Raw genomic sequence first — 14460 nt, 5'->3', positions numbered from 1 at the left:
AAGAAGAAGAAAAAGAAGAAGAAGAAGAAGAAGAAGAAGAAGAAGAGGTAGAGCAGTGGTTGGGATAGCCCACCTTGGTGTGGTAGCCAGGGAACAGGTACTCCGTCATGGGCCCCACATATGTCCTCAGCAGCTGAAGCCACTGGTCCTCATATCCCACCTGTTTCATGTGGATATCAACGGTGGGAACATTCTCGTATCCTCCAGCCAACCTGGAATCCTGTGGGCAACAGACACTCAGCCACGCACATCCCTGGGCTAGCCCAGTCTCCTTCAGGGACAATACCAGCTTCTTGTTGGTTCTCGGGTTTTTTGTTTTGTTTTGAGACAGGGTTTCTCTGTATAACCCAGCGTGACCTGGAACTTGATCTACAGACCAGGCTGGGCTTGAACTCAGAGATCTGCCTGCCTCTGTCGAGAGTGCTGGGATTAAAGATGTACAGATGACTACCCAGCGGGAGTCTCTTTCTGTCTTGACATCTAGAAGCAGTTTTCTCTCCTATTGTCAAGCCAGATTCACTGCTGCTGGGACCTGTAGTCTCTGCTGTCCTTGGCTCTGCTGTGAATCCACACCACCTTCCCATGCTACCTCCATGCTATGTAACATCCGTAGCCCCAAGCACCCTCTGTGTTATAGCTAACCTTGACAGTCAACTTGATGGGACCACTATGGGTGGCACCATCCCCTGGGCTAAGATCCTGGCCTGAAAGGGACCTGAGCAACAGCACTCATCTCTCTGCTTTCCGACTACGATGCTACGTGACTACGTGACCAGCTCTCTCGCGCTCCTGCCACGCCTTCCCACCATGATGGGCTCGTGCCTGCAGACTGTGAGCCGCTAAGAAACCCTTTCTTCAAGTTGCTTTGGTCGGATGCTTTCTCCCGGCAACAAGATAAGTTACTAGCATACTCTTTAAGAGCCCCCGCCCTTGGGGATCCCCTCTATCCCCCAAGTCCCCTGTCCCTCTTCAGGCCCACCCTGTCCCCCTCGGGAGCCCTCCGTCCTCACCTCGTGCCGGCCTCCAGACCACTGGCCATAGTGTTCCATTTCCTCCACCAGCTCATCACACATCTGCTCGGTCAGCAGTGGGAACCAGTACACATCTGGGCATGGCTAGGGACGGGGCAGGGCGGCAAGGGACAAGGCAAGGTGAAGCTCACAGAAGAGAGGTGGGACGGGCAACAAGGACAGGGGAGGGGAGACCTACAGGAGAGGATCTATGGAGGTGTGACCCAAGCTCTCTGGGTTGCTGCTAGAGGAGGGGTGCTTCAGCAGAGGAGGGCAGAAGTAGGGTGCTGGGAGCCCCAGCATCGAGAACAATGATCTCGCTCTGTCTTTTTTCCTCCTTTTTGAGACAGGGTCTTTTGTAGCCCAGGCTGTCCTCAAACTCACTAAGTAGCCGAGGCTGGCCCTGATCATCCTCCTTGCATGAATGCCGAGATCACGGGCGTACAACTCCATGCTCAGTGTACACTGTGCTGGGGACTGAACCTAGGGCTCTGTGAATGCTGGGGGAGCACTCTACCGCCCGAGCTCCAGCTCTAGCCCAGCTACTTATTTTTAGACAAGGTCTTACTATGCAATCCAGGATGGCCTTGAACGGTGTCTGATGCTGCCCTGCAACTCCAAATCCTCGATATCCTCTTGCCTCCTCTACCTGGGCTCGGGTGTTATCGGCGTGCACCACACCTCCCTTTGTTTCTATGTGCGGGTGGGCACGGCTATGTGTGGGCGTGCATGTGCACATTCTCGCATGTGGAGGTCTGAGGCTAACACCAGGAACTGGTCCATTGTTCTTTCACCTTATCCACTGAGCATGATCTCCCAATCGAAACCAGAGCTTACTGATGCAGCCAGTCTCGCTGGTCACCTTGCTTGAGGATCCTCAGTCTGGAACTGCAGGTGGGCTCCCACACCCACCTGGCATTTCCTTGGGCCCTGGAGACCTGTACCAGGCCCCCATGCTTATGTCCTAAGCACTTAACCATTGAGTTATCTCTCAGCCCATCTTTTTTTTTTTTTTTTTAGACTTGGTCTTGCCATCTGCCCATGGCTGGTCTGGTACCCATTATGTAGCCCAGGCTAGCCTGAAACTCTCCCTCCTTCTGCACCAGCTTCTAGACCTCTAAGATTACAGGCCCTTAACACTTAGTGTGGCTGTTAGCTTCCCTCTTGCCCGAATAGGAAACCCTCAGTCCCCGGAAGCTCAGCTTAGAACCCACCAACGCCAGCAGTGGGTGCTTCACACAGGTCCTGGGGCAGCTTACCTGTTCCACCAGCCCTTCCCCATCCAGGGCCCGGCTGTAATTCTCATGAATGTACTGTTCTCTCCAGTCCTGTAGGAAGGGTTAGGGCGCTCGAGTGAAGCCTTCTTCCCGCCTACCCTTGGGCTGTCCCTCCCATAATCGGCGTGGTGGTGGGGGCTGTGGGCTGGAAGCGGGAAGCAAAGGCCCCCCCTCTCACCACAGGGTTGTCAAAGATCTGCCAGAGGTCTGGGTGCAGGTGGTCTGTGTCATAGCGAGAAGTAGCCAGCAGCCGGCCAAACTCCTGCTGGTTGCTGAGGTGGAGGAAGATGCCCTGGAGTGGGGTAAAGGGTGGGCATGCGTGAGGAGGACATCAGGAGGCTGTGGGCACAGCGTCGAGTCCCCAGACTGGGCAACCCATGCCAACCACCCCACTCACCTTGTCCCGGACGCTCTTGCAGAAAGCCATATCTGGGTCTGTGTCGCTGCTGGAGAATACCTCCTTTTGGGGCAGCTCAGTCCTCAGGGTCTCCCCACGGATCACATATGCCTGGGATATGTAGGGTACATTCCACACGCCCCTGCAGGCACCGGGTATGATCAGTCAGGTGGACAACCCCTCAGACTACGCCTTACTCACTGCGCAAGCTCCTCCTCAGGGGCCCCCCCGGAATCCCGAGCCCGAGGCCATCATATCACCCTCCCCTCAGCGGTGGCCTAGTGTGTATGTAGGAGGCTGTGGAGGGGGACCGAGGGAAGGGTCTAGCACTGCACTGCACGGTACACGTGGATGGGACTCACACTCGCTTCCGCTGCACCAGTTCCACGTAGTCTTCGGAGCGGGCGTAGTACTCATCGGGGCTCAGGGCACCCCAGAAGTTGGACCAGAGCTTGCCATGGCGGGAAAGCATGGGAGCTATTACCTTCCTATGGAGAAGACATAGGTGAGGGATGGACGAGATGGGGCAGGACTCCACCCCACCAGGGGAGGGGTGAAGCTCTTCTGGGGCTCCGTGCACAGGTGGCGTCGGTCACCTGTTTTGTTCAATCAAGACACGCAAGGTCTCCGGGTTCGTAAGGACGGCATCAGCATCCAGGCTAAAGTAGAACTCACACTCAGGGTTCTGCCGACAGCTGTCCCTAGATGGGAGGAGCCACAGATGGAGAGGTGAGCCCAGATGGGGCATGGAGGCAGGGCAGTGGGGATGGAGGGATGAGCGGGGCTCTCCTGGTTCTGGAGTGAGTTTTCCTTCCCCAGGGGCTCCACTGTCTACGGCAGAGGATGAGGGAAGGGAGCAGGGAGCGTAGTGTGACCACAGCCCAGGCAGGCTCACTCACATGGCCATGTCCCTGGCCTCCCCTGCGCTCAGGGCCTCCTCTGGCCCCACTAGCTTTACCGCTGAGAAGTGGTCCTGGAGCTGTGGCCAGGCATCTGCAACATGAGGCTCATGGTACACCTCCTGAAGGCAGGCGGAGAGAGGGGTACACTGACCGTCTGGGCAGAGAGGAGGTGGGTACACGGGGGATGCAGTCAGGGAGGACAGCTGGGAGGAGGAGTCGGTGCAGTGGGGTCAGGGTGGGGGGGGAGAGGTATGTTCCCCATATCTCACACTGTTGTGAAGGAAGAGAGAGATCCTGTCGGGGGGGTAATCCAGGAGCAGTAGGCGCTGCAGGAACCGAGGCAGGAAGGGAGTTGGCTGCTCCACAAACACGGCCAGAAGCACCCGGGGGGGAGGCTGCAGGACACCACAGGACAAGGCTCACACAAGCCTCACAGACCTCTCTCTGCCCACTCGGCCAGGTCCAGGTGAGCAGGCCGGGACTCGGCGCTCGGCCCTCCGCCGCCCAGCTGGCCCTCTGCTACATCCCGGCTGTCCTCACCTGCCCCCCCGGGAGTGTCCTCAGGTTCTGGTTGCAGAATCCACAGCCTCCTTTGGGAGTCCAGCCATTGGGCACGTAGTTCCCCAGGTAGTTGAGCTGGAGCTGTTGGGACAGGGTTGAGTGTCTAACGTGGAGGTGTCTGGGGACAGGTGGGAGGGACGTTGGGCTCAGCAGGGTGAGGCAGCCGTCCTGGCATCTTTTCTGCTGGGACTGGAGAAAACCGGGGATGGCGGGAGGGGGTGGGAGAGGGGTAGCAAGGCTTGACGGGGGTAGGGGGGGCAAGGAGGGCTGAGGGCACGGGGGCACCTTAGTGGGACCATTCCCATGGACCACAACGGGAAGCGTGTCGTAGGCCACGTTCCGGATGCGCACACGATTCTGGTCGAACTTTAAGACCACTTCGTCTGGGGGCGAAAAGGGGAAGGTTTTCAAGAGTTCCTTCCTTCTGGAACCACGAGGCAACAGGCTCTTTAAGGTGTGACGTGACAGGATCCCAACTCCTCTGGTGACAGAGTGGTGTGTAGGCCCAAGGGTCTTCCCAAGTGCTTGGTAAATAGATTCCTGAGCTCCAAACTCCAGCTTTTCCTTTTGTTTTTTTGGGTGGTGCTAAGAATTGAACCTAGGGTTTCTGTATGCTAGACAAACTCTCTACCACAGAGCCACGCCCCCAGCCCCTCCCTGGCGGATTCTAGGCAGGGGCTCCACCACTGAGCCACGCCCCCAGCCTCACCATCGCTAACACACATGCTCAGGTGTTGGTTAAGTTAGCATACTGGTCAGTTGTAGCTCAACCCAGTTCTGGCAGGAACCCGTCCCTCATTACCCACCTCTAACCACCGTCCTCACCTAAGGCTCCATTGAGGTTCTGAAAGATCCGGGATTTATGGTCCAGACTGAGTTTGAGTTTCTCCTAGATGGCATAAGACGGAGCAGTGAACCGAGGCGGGACAGGTGACACTAAATCTCTCTTTCTCCAACTACCTTTATGCCTTCCCCCCCCCATTCAACTGGGGTGGGGGCTCCTATCCCTGAGTCTCCCTACCCGCAGCCCTGGGTCCAGGTACAGTCGAGTGTAGAACAACTGATCATCGTCGTCGTCTTTGTATTTCCACTGGCGGACAATCTGATGGATGGTGGGAGCGAAGCCAATGAATCCTGGGGGGTGGCAAGCAGAAGTGAGTTAGTCCTCCCGAGACTCCCAGGGTCCCCCCCCCCCACTCAAGTACCCAGAGCATGCAATGCCCGCTCCACTGGGGGAGGGAGAGAGGGAGAGGGGACAAGTCTGTCTCGGGAAACTCGGCCACTCACCACCAGAGTTGAGGAAGCGCTTCCCCGTGCCCACCTCAGGGTACTGCTCCGCCAGCCCCCACTCAGGCCAGCAGAAGCTCTCCGCAGAGAACAGCAGATGACTGCCACTCTGAACAAACTTCTTCAGCAGCTCTGTTGGGCTGCTTGCCAGAATCACGTCGTAGCTGGGCAAGAAAAGGGGAAGGCGAGAGCCGGGAGGAACCTCAGTCTCTTTTTTTTCTCTCTCCACAGCCAGTTTCCCCTCTCTTTCCACCCCAGCAGCCCACCTTACCTGTCCACAAACATGATGATCATGTCTTCCTGATCTGCATATTTCTCCATTTCCTTCTTGAGCCACCTGACCTTCTGGCCTCCACCGACTGTTCGAGCGACATCACCCCCTCGCCACTCCTGTCCCAGGCCCAGGGTCTGCAGGAGAGATCCCACCCCCACGCAGCGGAAGAGGTTCAGCTGGCCAAGATGAGGAAACAGGACCAACCCCCACGACCTCTACCCTCTCCCGATGGAATTTCACCCATGGGTCCCCCCCACTCACCCGTACAGTGTAGTTAAAGAACTCCGCGGACTGCAGAAAACGCCGGTACCCCTCCGTCTCTGCCGTAGCCACAGTGATCACCAGCAATTTGTCTGTCATAGCCAGGGAACTGGCACTTAAGACCCAGGGCTTAGTGTCCCACGTGTTTATCCCTCTGTATCACACCCCCCCACCCCACCCCCCACACACACACCCCTCCATGTTACTTCACTAAAGTTCTTTCAGCACATTTGGTCTCCAGAAGAGTCGGGTGAGAGTAATATACAGGAATGGGGGCTGGGGTGTTCCTGTCTGTCTGGGGAGGTTGGAACCCCTAGCTTTGCATGAGCAGAGGCTGATGCACGGGCTTCCAGGAAGGCTGGACACTCCCTCCCAGTCTGGCGGACGTGTCGACCCTGCCCACTGGCCTCCCGGGTTCTCACCTGGGTTGACAGCATTGGCGCCCCGGGGTCGATCGGAGGCAGAAGTTACGGGGGGCAGCGGCGGCAGCAGCAGCAGCAGGAGCAGGAGCCAAAGCCGGGGTTCCGGGCCTGCCGCAGCCATGGCTAGCAGCACGCGTAGGCTACACCCAGGCCCGCACCGGCGCTGAGCGGAGCGCCTGGGTTCCGACTCCCCGGGAAGATTCTGGGAAAAGGGGGAGCCGAGCCCGCTGAGAGGAGGCGCTGCGCTCGGGACTCCGCCCTGGAAAAAAAGGCGTAACCCGAGGCCACCGAAAACCCGAGATGCAGACGGCGAGACAAGGCGAGGATTGTCCCGCGGGCGCGGGCTGGAGGGTGGGGAGGAGCCGAGGCTCGGGTCCCCGGCACAGCCCGACGCACGCCGGAGGAACCGAGTCGCCCCGGGAGGGGAAGTGACCTTGTGAGGAGGGTCCCGGCGACGCGGGGCGGGTCCTGACCATAAGTCTGACCCGGAGGGACACAGGACGGCGAGGCCGGCCTGGGGTGGCGCGCGGCGGGGACGACGGGCCCGGAGGGGCCGGGAAGCCGGAGGCGGGATCGCGCGGACATCCTCGCGGGTCTGGGTCCAACAAAGCCACCGAACCCGCCTATCCTGTCCCGCAGCGCGGGGACACGCACCGGGGGCTGCAAAAGGGCACAGGGACCAGAGCGCGCCCCTAGAGACCACCCGCACCCGTTTTTAAAAAGTGGCCATTTGCAGGAGGCTCTCAGATTTTTATTTTTTATTTTTTTAATTTATTATTATCATTTTTTTTTTTTTTTTGGTAACCATTTTTTGGTAACCACAACGCGACCGGAAGTAGGTTTGCCCCTATCAAAGATGGCGGAAAGCTTGCTGGTCTCCAAGGGAAACATCACGTAATGACTTCGCGCGGGAGGGGCATGACTGCGCACGCGTACGCGTGCGCGCCACCGGAAGGGATGCGCTTAGAGCCAGTGTCGGTGGTTAGTACGCGTGCGCAGTAGAGGCTCTTGTGTCAACTGTGTCGCGCCAATGGTGGAGAAGAAGCCCTGCGGTATGTGAGCCTTGAGGGGTTCGCCCTTTTGTGCACCCCAAGTTCAAATTCAGCCTGACAGCTCCCCGCCTAGTTTTTCACGTCAGTTGCCTTCGCTCAGCGCGGGGGCAGTCTCGGAACCGTTCACTCGTGTTTTGTGACCGCTTGCTTCCAGCCAGACGCTGGGGATGGAAAGGATGTGTTGTTACTCCAAAGCCCGGGTGCTAGGAGCAGTTGTTACTCACCTCAGCTTCTGGGTTGGTTTTTTGGTTTTTGGTTTTTTTCTTCGAGACAGGGTGCGTACCCCTGGCTGTCCCGAACTCACTCTGTAGACCAGGCTGGCTTGGAACTCAGAGATCCGCCTGCCTCTGCCTCCACACTGCTGGGATTAAAGGCGTTCGCCACCACCGCCCTCACTTTCCTCCAGCTTCTGAATGTTGAATGGAGGGAAGAGAGAAACTTAGGAAATCAAAGGGCTTGGCACATGCACGAACATACACACTTCATTCCTTCCTTTCTCTCTCTATTTTTTAATGTAGCCTAGGCTGCCTATGTAAATTAGGCTGGTCCTCGGCCTCTTGGTGTCCTGTAGTCTTGAAGTCTGTGGTTTGGGGGAGTTCTGGTTTGAGACTGGCATGTTATGGGAAACCCAGCACCAGGAATGGGCAGGTGAGATGGTGCAGTAGGTAGAGTTGCTTGCTGCCAAGCCTGACCACTTGAGGTCAGCCCCCAGGATCCACAAGATGGGAGAAAAGGCTTCCATAAATTGTCCTCTGACCTCCGCACGTGTACTGCAATACTTACATGTGCACAGAAACACTCAGAATAAATGAATTTTTTTTGAAGAAAGATAGAAATATAAGAAAAAGAGGTTAGGGATGGCCCTCTGCTGAGAGGGTGCTTGTCTAACATGCCCAAAACTTCTGCTCCATCCCCAGCATCACATAAGCCTGGTGTGGCTGTGCACGGGAGGTCATTCAAGGTCATCCAGCTACATAGGAAGTCCCAGGCCAGCCTGGGCTTCCCGAGATCCTACTGAAGGTTGTGGGGGTGAGAAAGGGACAGGCCAAAGAGCGCTATCAATAAAAGAAAAAGGACAGGCAGAAGCAGCCTCGAGAGCAAGAGAGGAGCCAAAACACCGGAATAGGAAGTACGCCCAACAAGATAGGAGGACATGTGGGAGCCACACTGGGGAGACTTTTAGTCCAAGGAAGGTAGTCGGTGCAGTCACGGGGCACAGGCATGCATCTCAGGCTGAAGGAACATTCTAGAAATGTACACTGGATTTTGCCCTACTGAGTCACAGGTGTTGAGAATATGGAAGCCAAAAGTCAGTACTGTGTCAATTCTGAAATGCACCCTATTTATTTTCATTTGTGAATGTGTGCTGCTCTGTGCAAGTGAGTGCAGGTATCCATGGAGGACAAAAGAGGTAGTTGGAGTTACAGAAGGTTGTGAGCCACCCTCGTGGCTGACGATCCTGGGACCTGGAAACAGCGCTAGCACTCTGCCAGAGCAGGAACTGCTCTTAACCACTGAGCCATCTCTCCAGCTGCAGTTTTTTGCGTCTCCAGTTATTGCTGGGACTGGGAGGACTTAGAGACAGCATAAAGAGCTGAAGCAAGCCTCCCCAAGCTAGAAGAGAGCAGGCTGAAGAGCTGGGAATTCCCCACAGCATGATGATGGGGACGAGGCCAGGAGACCGGGGCTCTAGGCACCCACAGTGCAACTCTCCTCCTTTCTTGACCCCGGTAACTCTCTTTGCCCCATCTAGTTCGCTCCCAGGACCCTGGACAGCGGCGGGTGCTGGACCGGGCAGCCAGGCAGCGGAGGATCAACCGACAGCTGGAGGCATTGGAGAATGACAACTTCCAGGATGACCCCCATGCCGGCCTCCCCCAGCTGGGCAAGAGGCTGCCTCAGTTTGATGATGATGCAGACACAGGTGAGATGGGGTTTAGGGCGAAAGAGCAGGACAGGGTCCGGAAGCGCCTTGCCACCCGTAACTGCAGATGATGCCAATGAGCGGAGATGGGAATTGCATCTTTATTGTGTTTTTCATGTCCTTATTTTGTGTGCATGCATGTGTGTGTCTGTTCATTTCTGCACACGCTTGCATGTGGAGATCAGAAATAAACTTACAGGGATTCGTTTTCTCCTTCCAGAGTTAAAAATCTGGTTACTCACGTTACGGTGCCCTTAAGCACGGAGCCATCTTAGCAGCCGCCGTTTCTGTAAAACTGCAATTTATTCGGAGAGCAAGCAACCTGAGAAATGTATTGATATTAATTAATATCAATTTATTGATATTCTAAAGAGCCATCTTCTAGCCTGAGGGAGCCATTGCTCACATGTGCACGTGTGTTCGAAAATACACACACGTGTACACACACACTCACACACACACACACACACACACACACACAGGACACAATGACACATACCTTTAAGCCCAGCACTAGGGAGGCAGAGGCAGGTGGATTTCTGTGAGTCAGCCTGGCCTACAGTTGGAGTTCCAGAACAGCGAGGGTCACACAGAAAAACCCTTTCTCAAACAAACAGACTAAAAAAACCATGTTCAGTCAGTCAGCAGGTTATAGACAGAGACAAAAGGCTGTCAGTCATCCTTCCCTCTGTGTCAGGTGTCAGCCGCATCTCTGAGACTCGTGATGGCTGTGGCTCTCGTTATCATCCCGTGTACGTGTTCCTTCCTCTGCTCATGACTGGGCTGGGCTCCGGCACTTCTTTTTTTGTTGTTGTTTTTTCGAGACAGGGTTTCTCTGTGTAGCCCCTGGCTGTCCTGGAACTCACTCTGTAGACCAGGCTGGCCTCGAACTCAGAAATCCGCCTGCCTCTGCCTCCCAGGTGCTGTGCACCACGCCCAGCAAGATATTTTTTTTAATACCTTAATATGGGATTAAAGGCGTCCACCACCCCCACCATGCCCAACTTGTTTCTTTGTTTCTTGAGAGAGGGTCTCTCTATGTAGACCAGACTGTTCTGGAACTCACAGAGATCCGCCTGCCTCTACCTCCTAGGTGCTGGGATCAAAGGTGTGCACCACGCCCAGCAAGATATTTTTTTAAACTCTAAATAATCTTTCTTGTTTTATGTGTGGCACAGCATGTGGGTGGAGGTCAGAGGACAACGTACTGAGTGCCTACACAGTGTCTACACAGTGAGTTCATGGCCAGCCTGGGCTTCATCAGCTCCTGTCCCCAGTCGGCCAGGATTGGAGATGTCAGGGTTAGTGCAGATGTAGGCAGGGAGGGACAGCCCCCGAGTGTGGTGTGGGTAGGCATCTCCAACAGGACTGTCCAGCAACTCAGTGTCCTTCATCCCCCAGGAAAGAAAAAGAAGAAAACTCGAGGTGATCACTTTAAACTTCGCTTCCGGAAAAACTTCCAGGCTTTGCTGGAGGAGCAGGTGAGAGAGAAGGCTCAGTCTGAGGTCGGGGTGGGGGGGTGGGGGGGACCCTAGAGAGCCCAGGGGTGGGTGAGCCCCTGCTCTTCAGCGCCCCTGGTGGACATCAGCTGCATGGCCGACTGGAGAATTCCGGATGCCTGTCCCTTCATGTCCTTGCAGAACCTGAGTGCATCTGAGGGCCCCAACTACTTGACAGCCTGTGCCGGCCCCCCATCTCGGCCCCAGCGTCCCTTCTGTGCTGTGTGTGGCTTCCCATCCCCGTATACCTGTGTGAGCTGTGGTGCCCGGTACTGCACAGTGCGCTGCCTGGGTACCCATCAGGAGACCAGGTGAGCCCATGCCTGACCCCGCCATACCTACAGTCTTATTCCATAGAGCATCCCAGGACCTCCCTCCTTCTCCAATGGGCTTCTCTCTCTCTTTCTCTCTCTCTCTCTCTTTCTCTCTCTCTCTCTCTCTCTCTCTCTCTCTCTCTCTGCAGGTGTCTGAAGTGGACTGTGTAAACCTGGCATCAGGAAGAGGAACCCTCCCCAACCCACCCAGCTCATTCACAAAGGACAGAGAGAGAGAGAACTTCCCATTCACCCAGCAAAGCTGTTTCCTGCCGACCAAGGAAGGCCACACGGGCCCAGGACTGTTGTTGGGGTGGCCCAGCCCACAGAGTGCTGTGATAATAAATGGCCTGGTGAAAGGAAGTCTGCCTGCTCACTCTGGGGTATTTGGAGGTGAAGGTCAGGCCTGCATAGACTCTGCCTTTCTTCTCGTACCCTCCATTGCCGGCCCTCTGTGTCATGGGAGGATGTGTCCCATTCTCCAGCTCCTCTCACGTCATCTCTGCCTTTCTTAGCTGCTGCTTTAGTTTGGTGTTTGAAACAAGGTTTTACATAGCCCAGGCTAGCCTTGAATTCACTGTATGTATAGCCGAGGTTGGCTGAACTCCTAATCTTTCTGCCTCTGCCTCTTCCTCTGCCTCTTTTTTTTTTGGTTTTTCGAGACAGGGTTTCTCTGTGTAGCCCTGGCTGTCCTGGCACTCACTCTGTAGACCAGGCTGGCCTCAAACTCAGAAATCTGCCTGCCTCTGCCTCCCGAGTGCTGGGATTAAAGGCATGCGCTACCACGCCCAGCTCTGCCTCTGCCTCTTAAGCGATGTTTTTTAAATAGTTTTTCTCTACATGTATCTGAAGTTTTTTTCCTCTATGTGTATGTGCATGAGTGTGTGTGCACGTGTGCACATGTATGCCATACTGAGTATATAGATGGCAGAGGACAAATCTTGAAGGAATCACTTCTCCCCTCTGCCCTGCTGAGACAGGACTTTTATTGTGTCTGCCTCTCACTTAGTGGACTTCAGGCCCATAGGCCAGCCCACAGGCTGGCTGGCCCACAGGCTCCCAAGTGGTTCTCTTTCTTCCATTTTGCTGCAGGTGTGCTAGGATTACAGCGATGAGCCATGACATGTGTGGGTCCTAGGAATCAAACGTGGGTCATCGGGCTTCCAAGGGTAGTGCCTTTACCTACTCGGCTGTCTCCTGCCCACGTCTGGTGTTTGGAAAGCCAGAGGGCTGTATGTCCTCCAGATGGACCCCAAGAGCTGGTTTGGAGGGTCCAGCAGGGAAGCACAGTCACTCATGTACCCTTGGGAAAATATTTCTCTTGCGCTAGATAGATGGCTCAGTGGTTAAAAACACTGGTTGCTCCTCTAGAGGACCCAGGTTCAATTCCCAGCACCCACATGGCAGCCCGCAACAGTCTATAGCTCCAGCCTAGGGTATTTGCTGCCCTCTTCAGGCCTCTGAGGGTACTTCATACATGCGGTGCACAGACGTGCATGCATGCAGACAAAACATGTACATGTAAAAAAATAATGGAAGAAAAGATTTTTTTTTTTTTTTGGTTTTTCGAGACAGGGTTTCTCTGGGTAGCCCTGGCTGTCCTGGAACTCACTCTGTAGACCAAGCTGGCCTCAAACTCAGAAATCCACCTGCCTCTGCCTCCCAAGTGCTGGGATTAAAGGCATGTGCCACCACGCCCGGCGGAAGAAAAGATTTTTGAAAACTCCTCCTCCCCTGGGAGCAGTCATCCTCTTTACCAGATCTCGAAGCTTCTTCTGAAAGCTTATCGAGTGGCCAAGGAGGCACCACCAAGCCAGCTCGGCCAGCCGCATCAACCCTGGGGATCAGAGTCCTGTGGAAACTCCGCTCCTCTACCTGCTATCGGTTATGCTACAGGTTTTTCCTTGTTTTGTTTTTAATGAAAAGTGTGTGTGTGTGTGTGTGTGTGTGTGTGTGTGTGTGTGTGTGTATGTGTGTGTGTAGGAGACACAGCATGAGTGTAGACATAGGAACTTTGAGAAGTTACTTCTCTTCTTCCACTAAGTTGGAATCAACTGGGATCAAACTCAGGTCGTTAACCTTGGCAGCAAGCATCTTCACCCACTGAGCCCTCTCACTGGACCTGTTTCTTGGCTATGAATTTAGTTTGGAAGGAGGTGGGTTTGTTATTTGTTTGTTTTGGTGTTTTAAGACATGGTCTCTCTATATAGCTCTGGATCTCCTGGAATTCCCTCTGTAGGTCAGATTGGCCTGGAACTCAGAACTCCATCTGCCTCTGCCTCCTGAGTGCTGGGGTCACTGTGCCTAGCTTGAAAGGAGGTATTTTAATTTCTTTTTCCTGGTTCTGAGTTTATGTTTTATCTCTTCTTTCCACCCTTCCCTCCATTTCCATCCCCTCCTCTCCTCTGTCTCTGTTCGCGCCCCTTTTTTTTCTGGAACCCAAGGCATTGCACAAGTTAGGCGAGCACTCGACTGTTGAAACTCACCTCCAGGCCTCAACCAGAGGGTTCTGGGTAAGCACTAGGCCCCTGAGCTACATCCCAGATCACTTTTATTTTGTAATTTGAAACAGGATCTCACTAGGTTATTCAGGCTGAACTCAACTCTGAAGCTCCAGCGGGCCTTGAGTTCATTATCTTCCTGCCTCTGCGTCTCAGATAGCTTCAATTACAGATTGTACTGCCAGCAAGCCTTGAGTGATTTCAGTTTTGAGTTAGCTTCAAGGGCTGAGTGACTGGGCAAGTGGGGTGAGGGCTGAGGAGTGTTGCAAAATATTGTTAAGAGGGAACCAGATAGCTCTGTCTGATACTTGACGAAATGGGACCAGTCAGGCTGACTCTTGTCCCTGATGCTACTAGTGTGCAGGGACACTCAGGATGTCAGAGTGGGGTATGGAGAATTGTCACAGCATTAGACCGAGACATTCTTGGGAAGCACGGGGGAGTCTTAGAGGTTCCTGCTGCTGGTGGTGCTGAGGTTGGCATGGTGTCTGCAGGATCTCAGACTCGCTACTCGTCTGAGTGGATGGCAGGCTGTAATTGCAGGCTGTAATCAACTAATCCTTGAAATTACCCTGCTAAGCACACAGCGGGAGCGTCCTAAGGATTTGCTGGACAAATGACCTTAATTAGCTACTAATGAGACCCAGCAAGGTTTTACAAGGCTTTGCTGAAATTTTGGGTTGGTGAGATGGCTTAATGGGTAAAGGCATTTGTGACTTGTGGCTGAGTCTGATCCCTGGGACTGACTCCTACAAGATGTCCTTTGACTTTCACGTGTA

The 14460-nt window shown here is 54.6% G+C and overlaps 2 protein-coding genes across 3 annotated transcripts in view; one reads left to right on the top strand and one right to left on the bottom strand.

Annotated features, from left to right (window-relative positions):
- Plod3 (procollagen-lysine,2-oxoglutarate 5-dioxygenase 3) overlaps positions 1 to 6829 on the bottom strand; it is a 9183-nt gene extending 2354 nt beyond the window's left edge. The window contains exons 1-17 of the mRNA XM_021222552.2: positions 6392 to 6829; positions 5970 to 6061; positions 5706 to 5842; positions 5435 to 5598; positions 5169 to 5281; positions 4973 to 5036; positions 4433 to 4530; positions 4127 to 4228; positions 3856 to 3981; positions 3584 to 3705; positions 3281 to 3385; positions 3047 to 3172; positions 2685 to 2826; positions 2466 to 2579; positions 2270 to 2338; positions 1011 to 1115; positions 74 to 220 (exon numbers count right to left, since the gene is read on the bottom strand). Coding sequence (XP_021078211.1) covers positions 74 to 220; positions 1011 to 1115; positions 2270 to 2338; positions 2466 to 2579; positions 2685 to 2826; positions 3047 to 3172; positions 3281 to 3385; positions 3584 to 3705; positions 3856 to 3981; positions 4127 to 4228; positions 4433 to 4530; positions 4973 to 5036; positions 5169 to 5281; positions 5435 to 5598; positions 5706 to 5842; positions 5970 to 6061; positions 6392 to 6512 — 1947 coding nt within the window. The 5' untranslated portion in view covers positions 6513 to 6829. The remainder of the gene's footprint in view (positions 1 to 73; positions 221 to 1010; positions 1116 to 2269; positions 2339 to 2465; positions 2580 to 2684; positions 2827 to 3046; positions 3173 to 3280; positions 3386 to 3583; positions 3706 to 3855; positions 3982 to 4126; positions 4229 to 4432; positions 4531 to 4972; positions 5037 to 5168; positions 5282 to 5434; positions 5599 to 5705; positions 5843 to 5969; positions 6062 to 6391) is intronic.
- On the top strand, positions 6231 to 11543 carry Znhit1 (zinc finger HIT-type containing 1). Of its 2 annotated transcripts, none has more exons than XM_021222556.2 (5): positions 6231 to 6710; positions 9197 to 9367; positions 10769 to 10848; positions 11008 to 11177; positions 11330 to 11543. In XM_021222556.2, exons 1-5 carry the CDS (start codon positions 6692 to 6694, stop codon positions 11349 to 11351), a joined length of 462 nt encoding a protein of 153 aa, XP_021078215.1. In that variant the 5' UTR covers positions 6231 to 6691; the 3' UTR covers positions 11352 to 11543. The 2 variants fall into 2 exon arrangements, with proteins under 2 accessions (XP_021078215.1, XP_021078214.1); XM_021222555.2 differs by lacking the exon at positions 6231 to 6710 and adding an exon at positions 7279 to 7443.
- Positions 11544 to 14460: the final 2917 nt, after the last annotated feature.

The sequence above is a fragment of the Mus pahari genome, chromosome 23, assembly GCF_900095145.1.
Source record: "Mus pahari chromosome 23, PAHARI_EIJ_v1.1, whole genome shotgun sequence".
Taxonomy (NCBI): Eukaryota; Metazoa; Chordata; class Mammalia; order Rodentia; family Muridae; genus Mus; species Mus pahari.
Note: the sequence above shows the minus strand (reverse complement) of the source record. Positions and strands in the feature narration are given on the sequence as shown.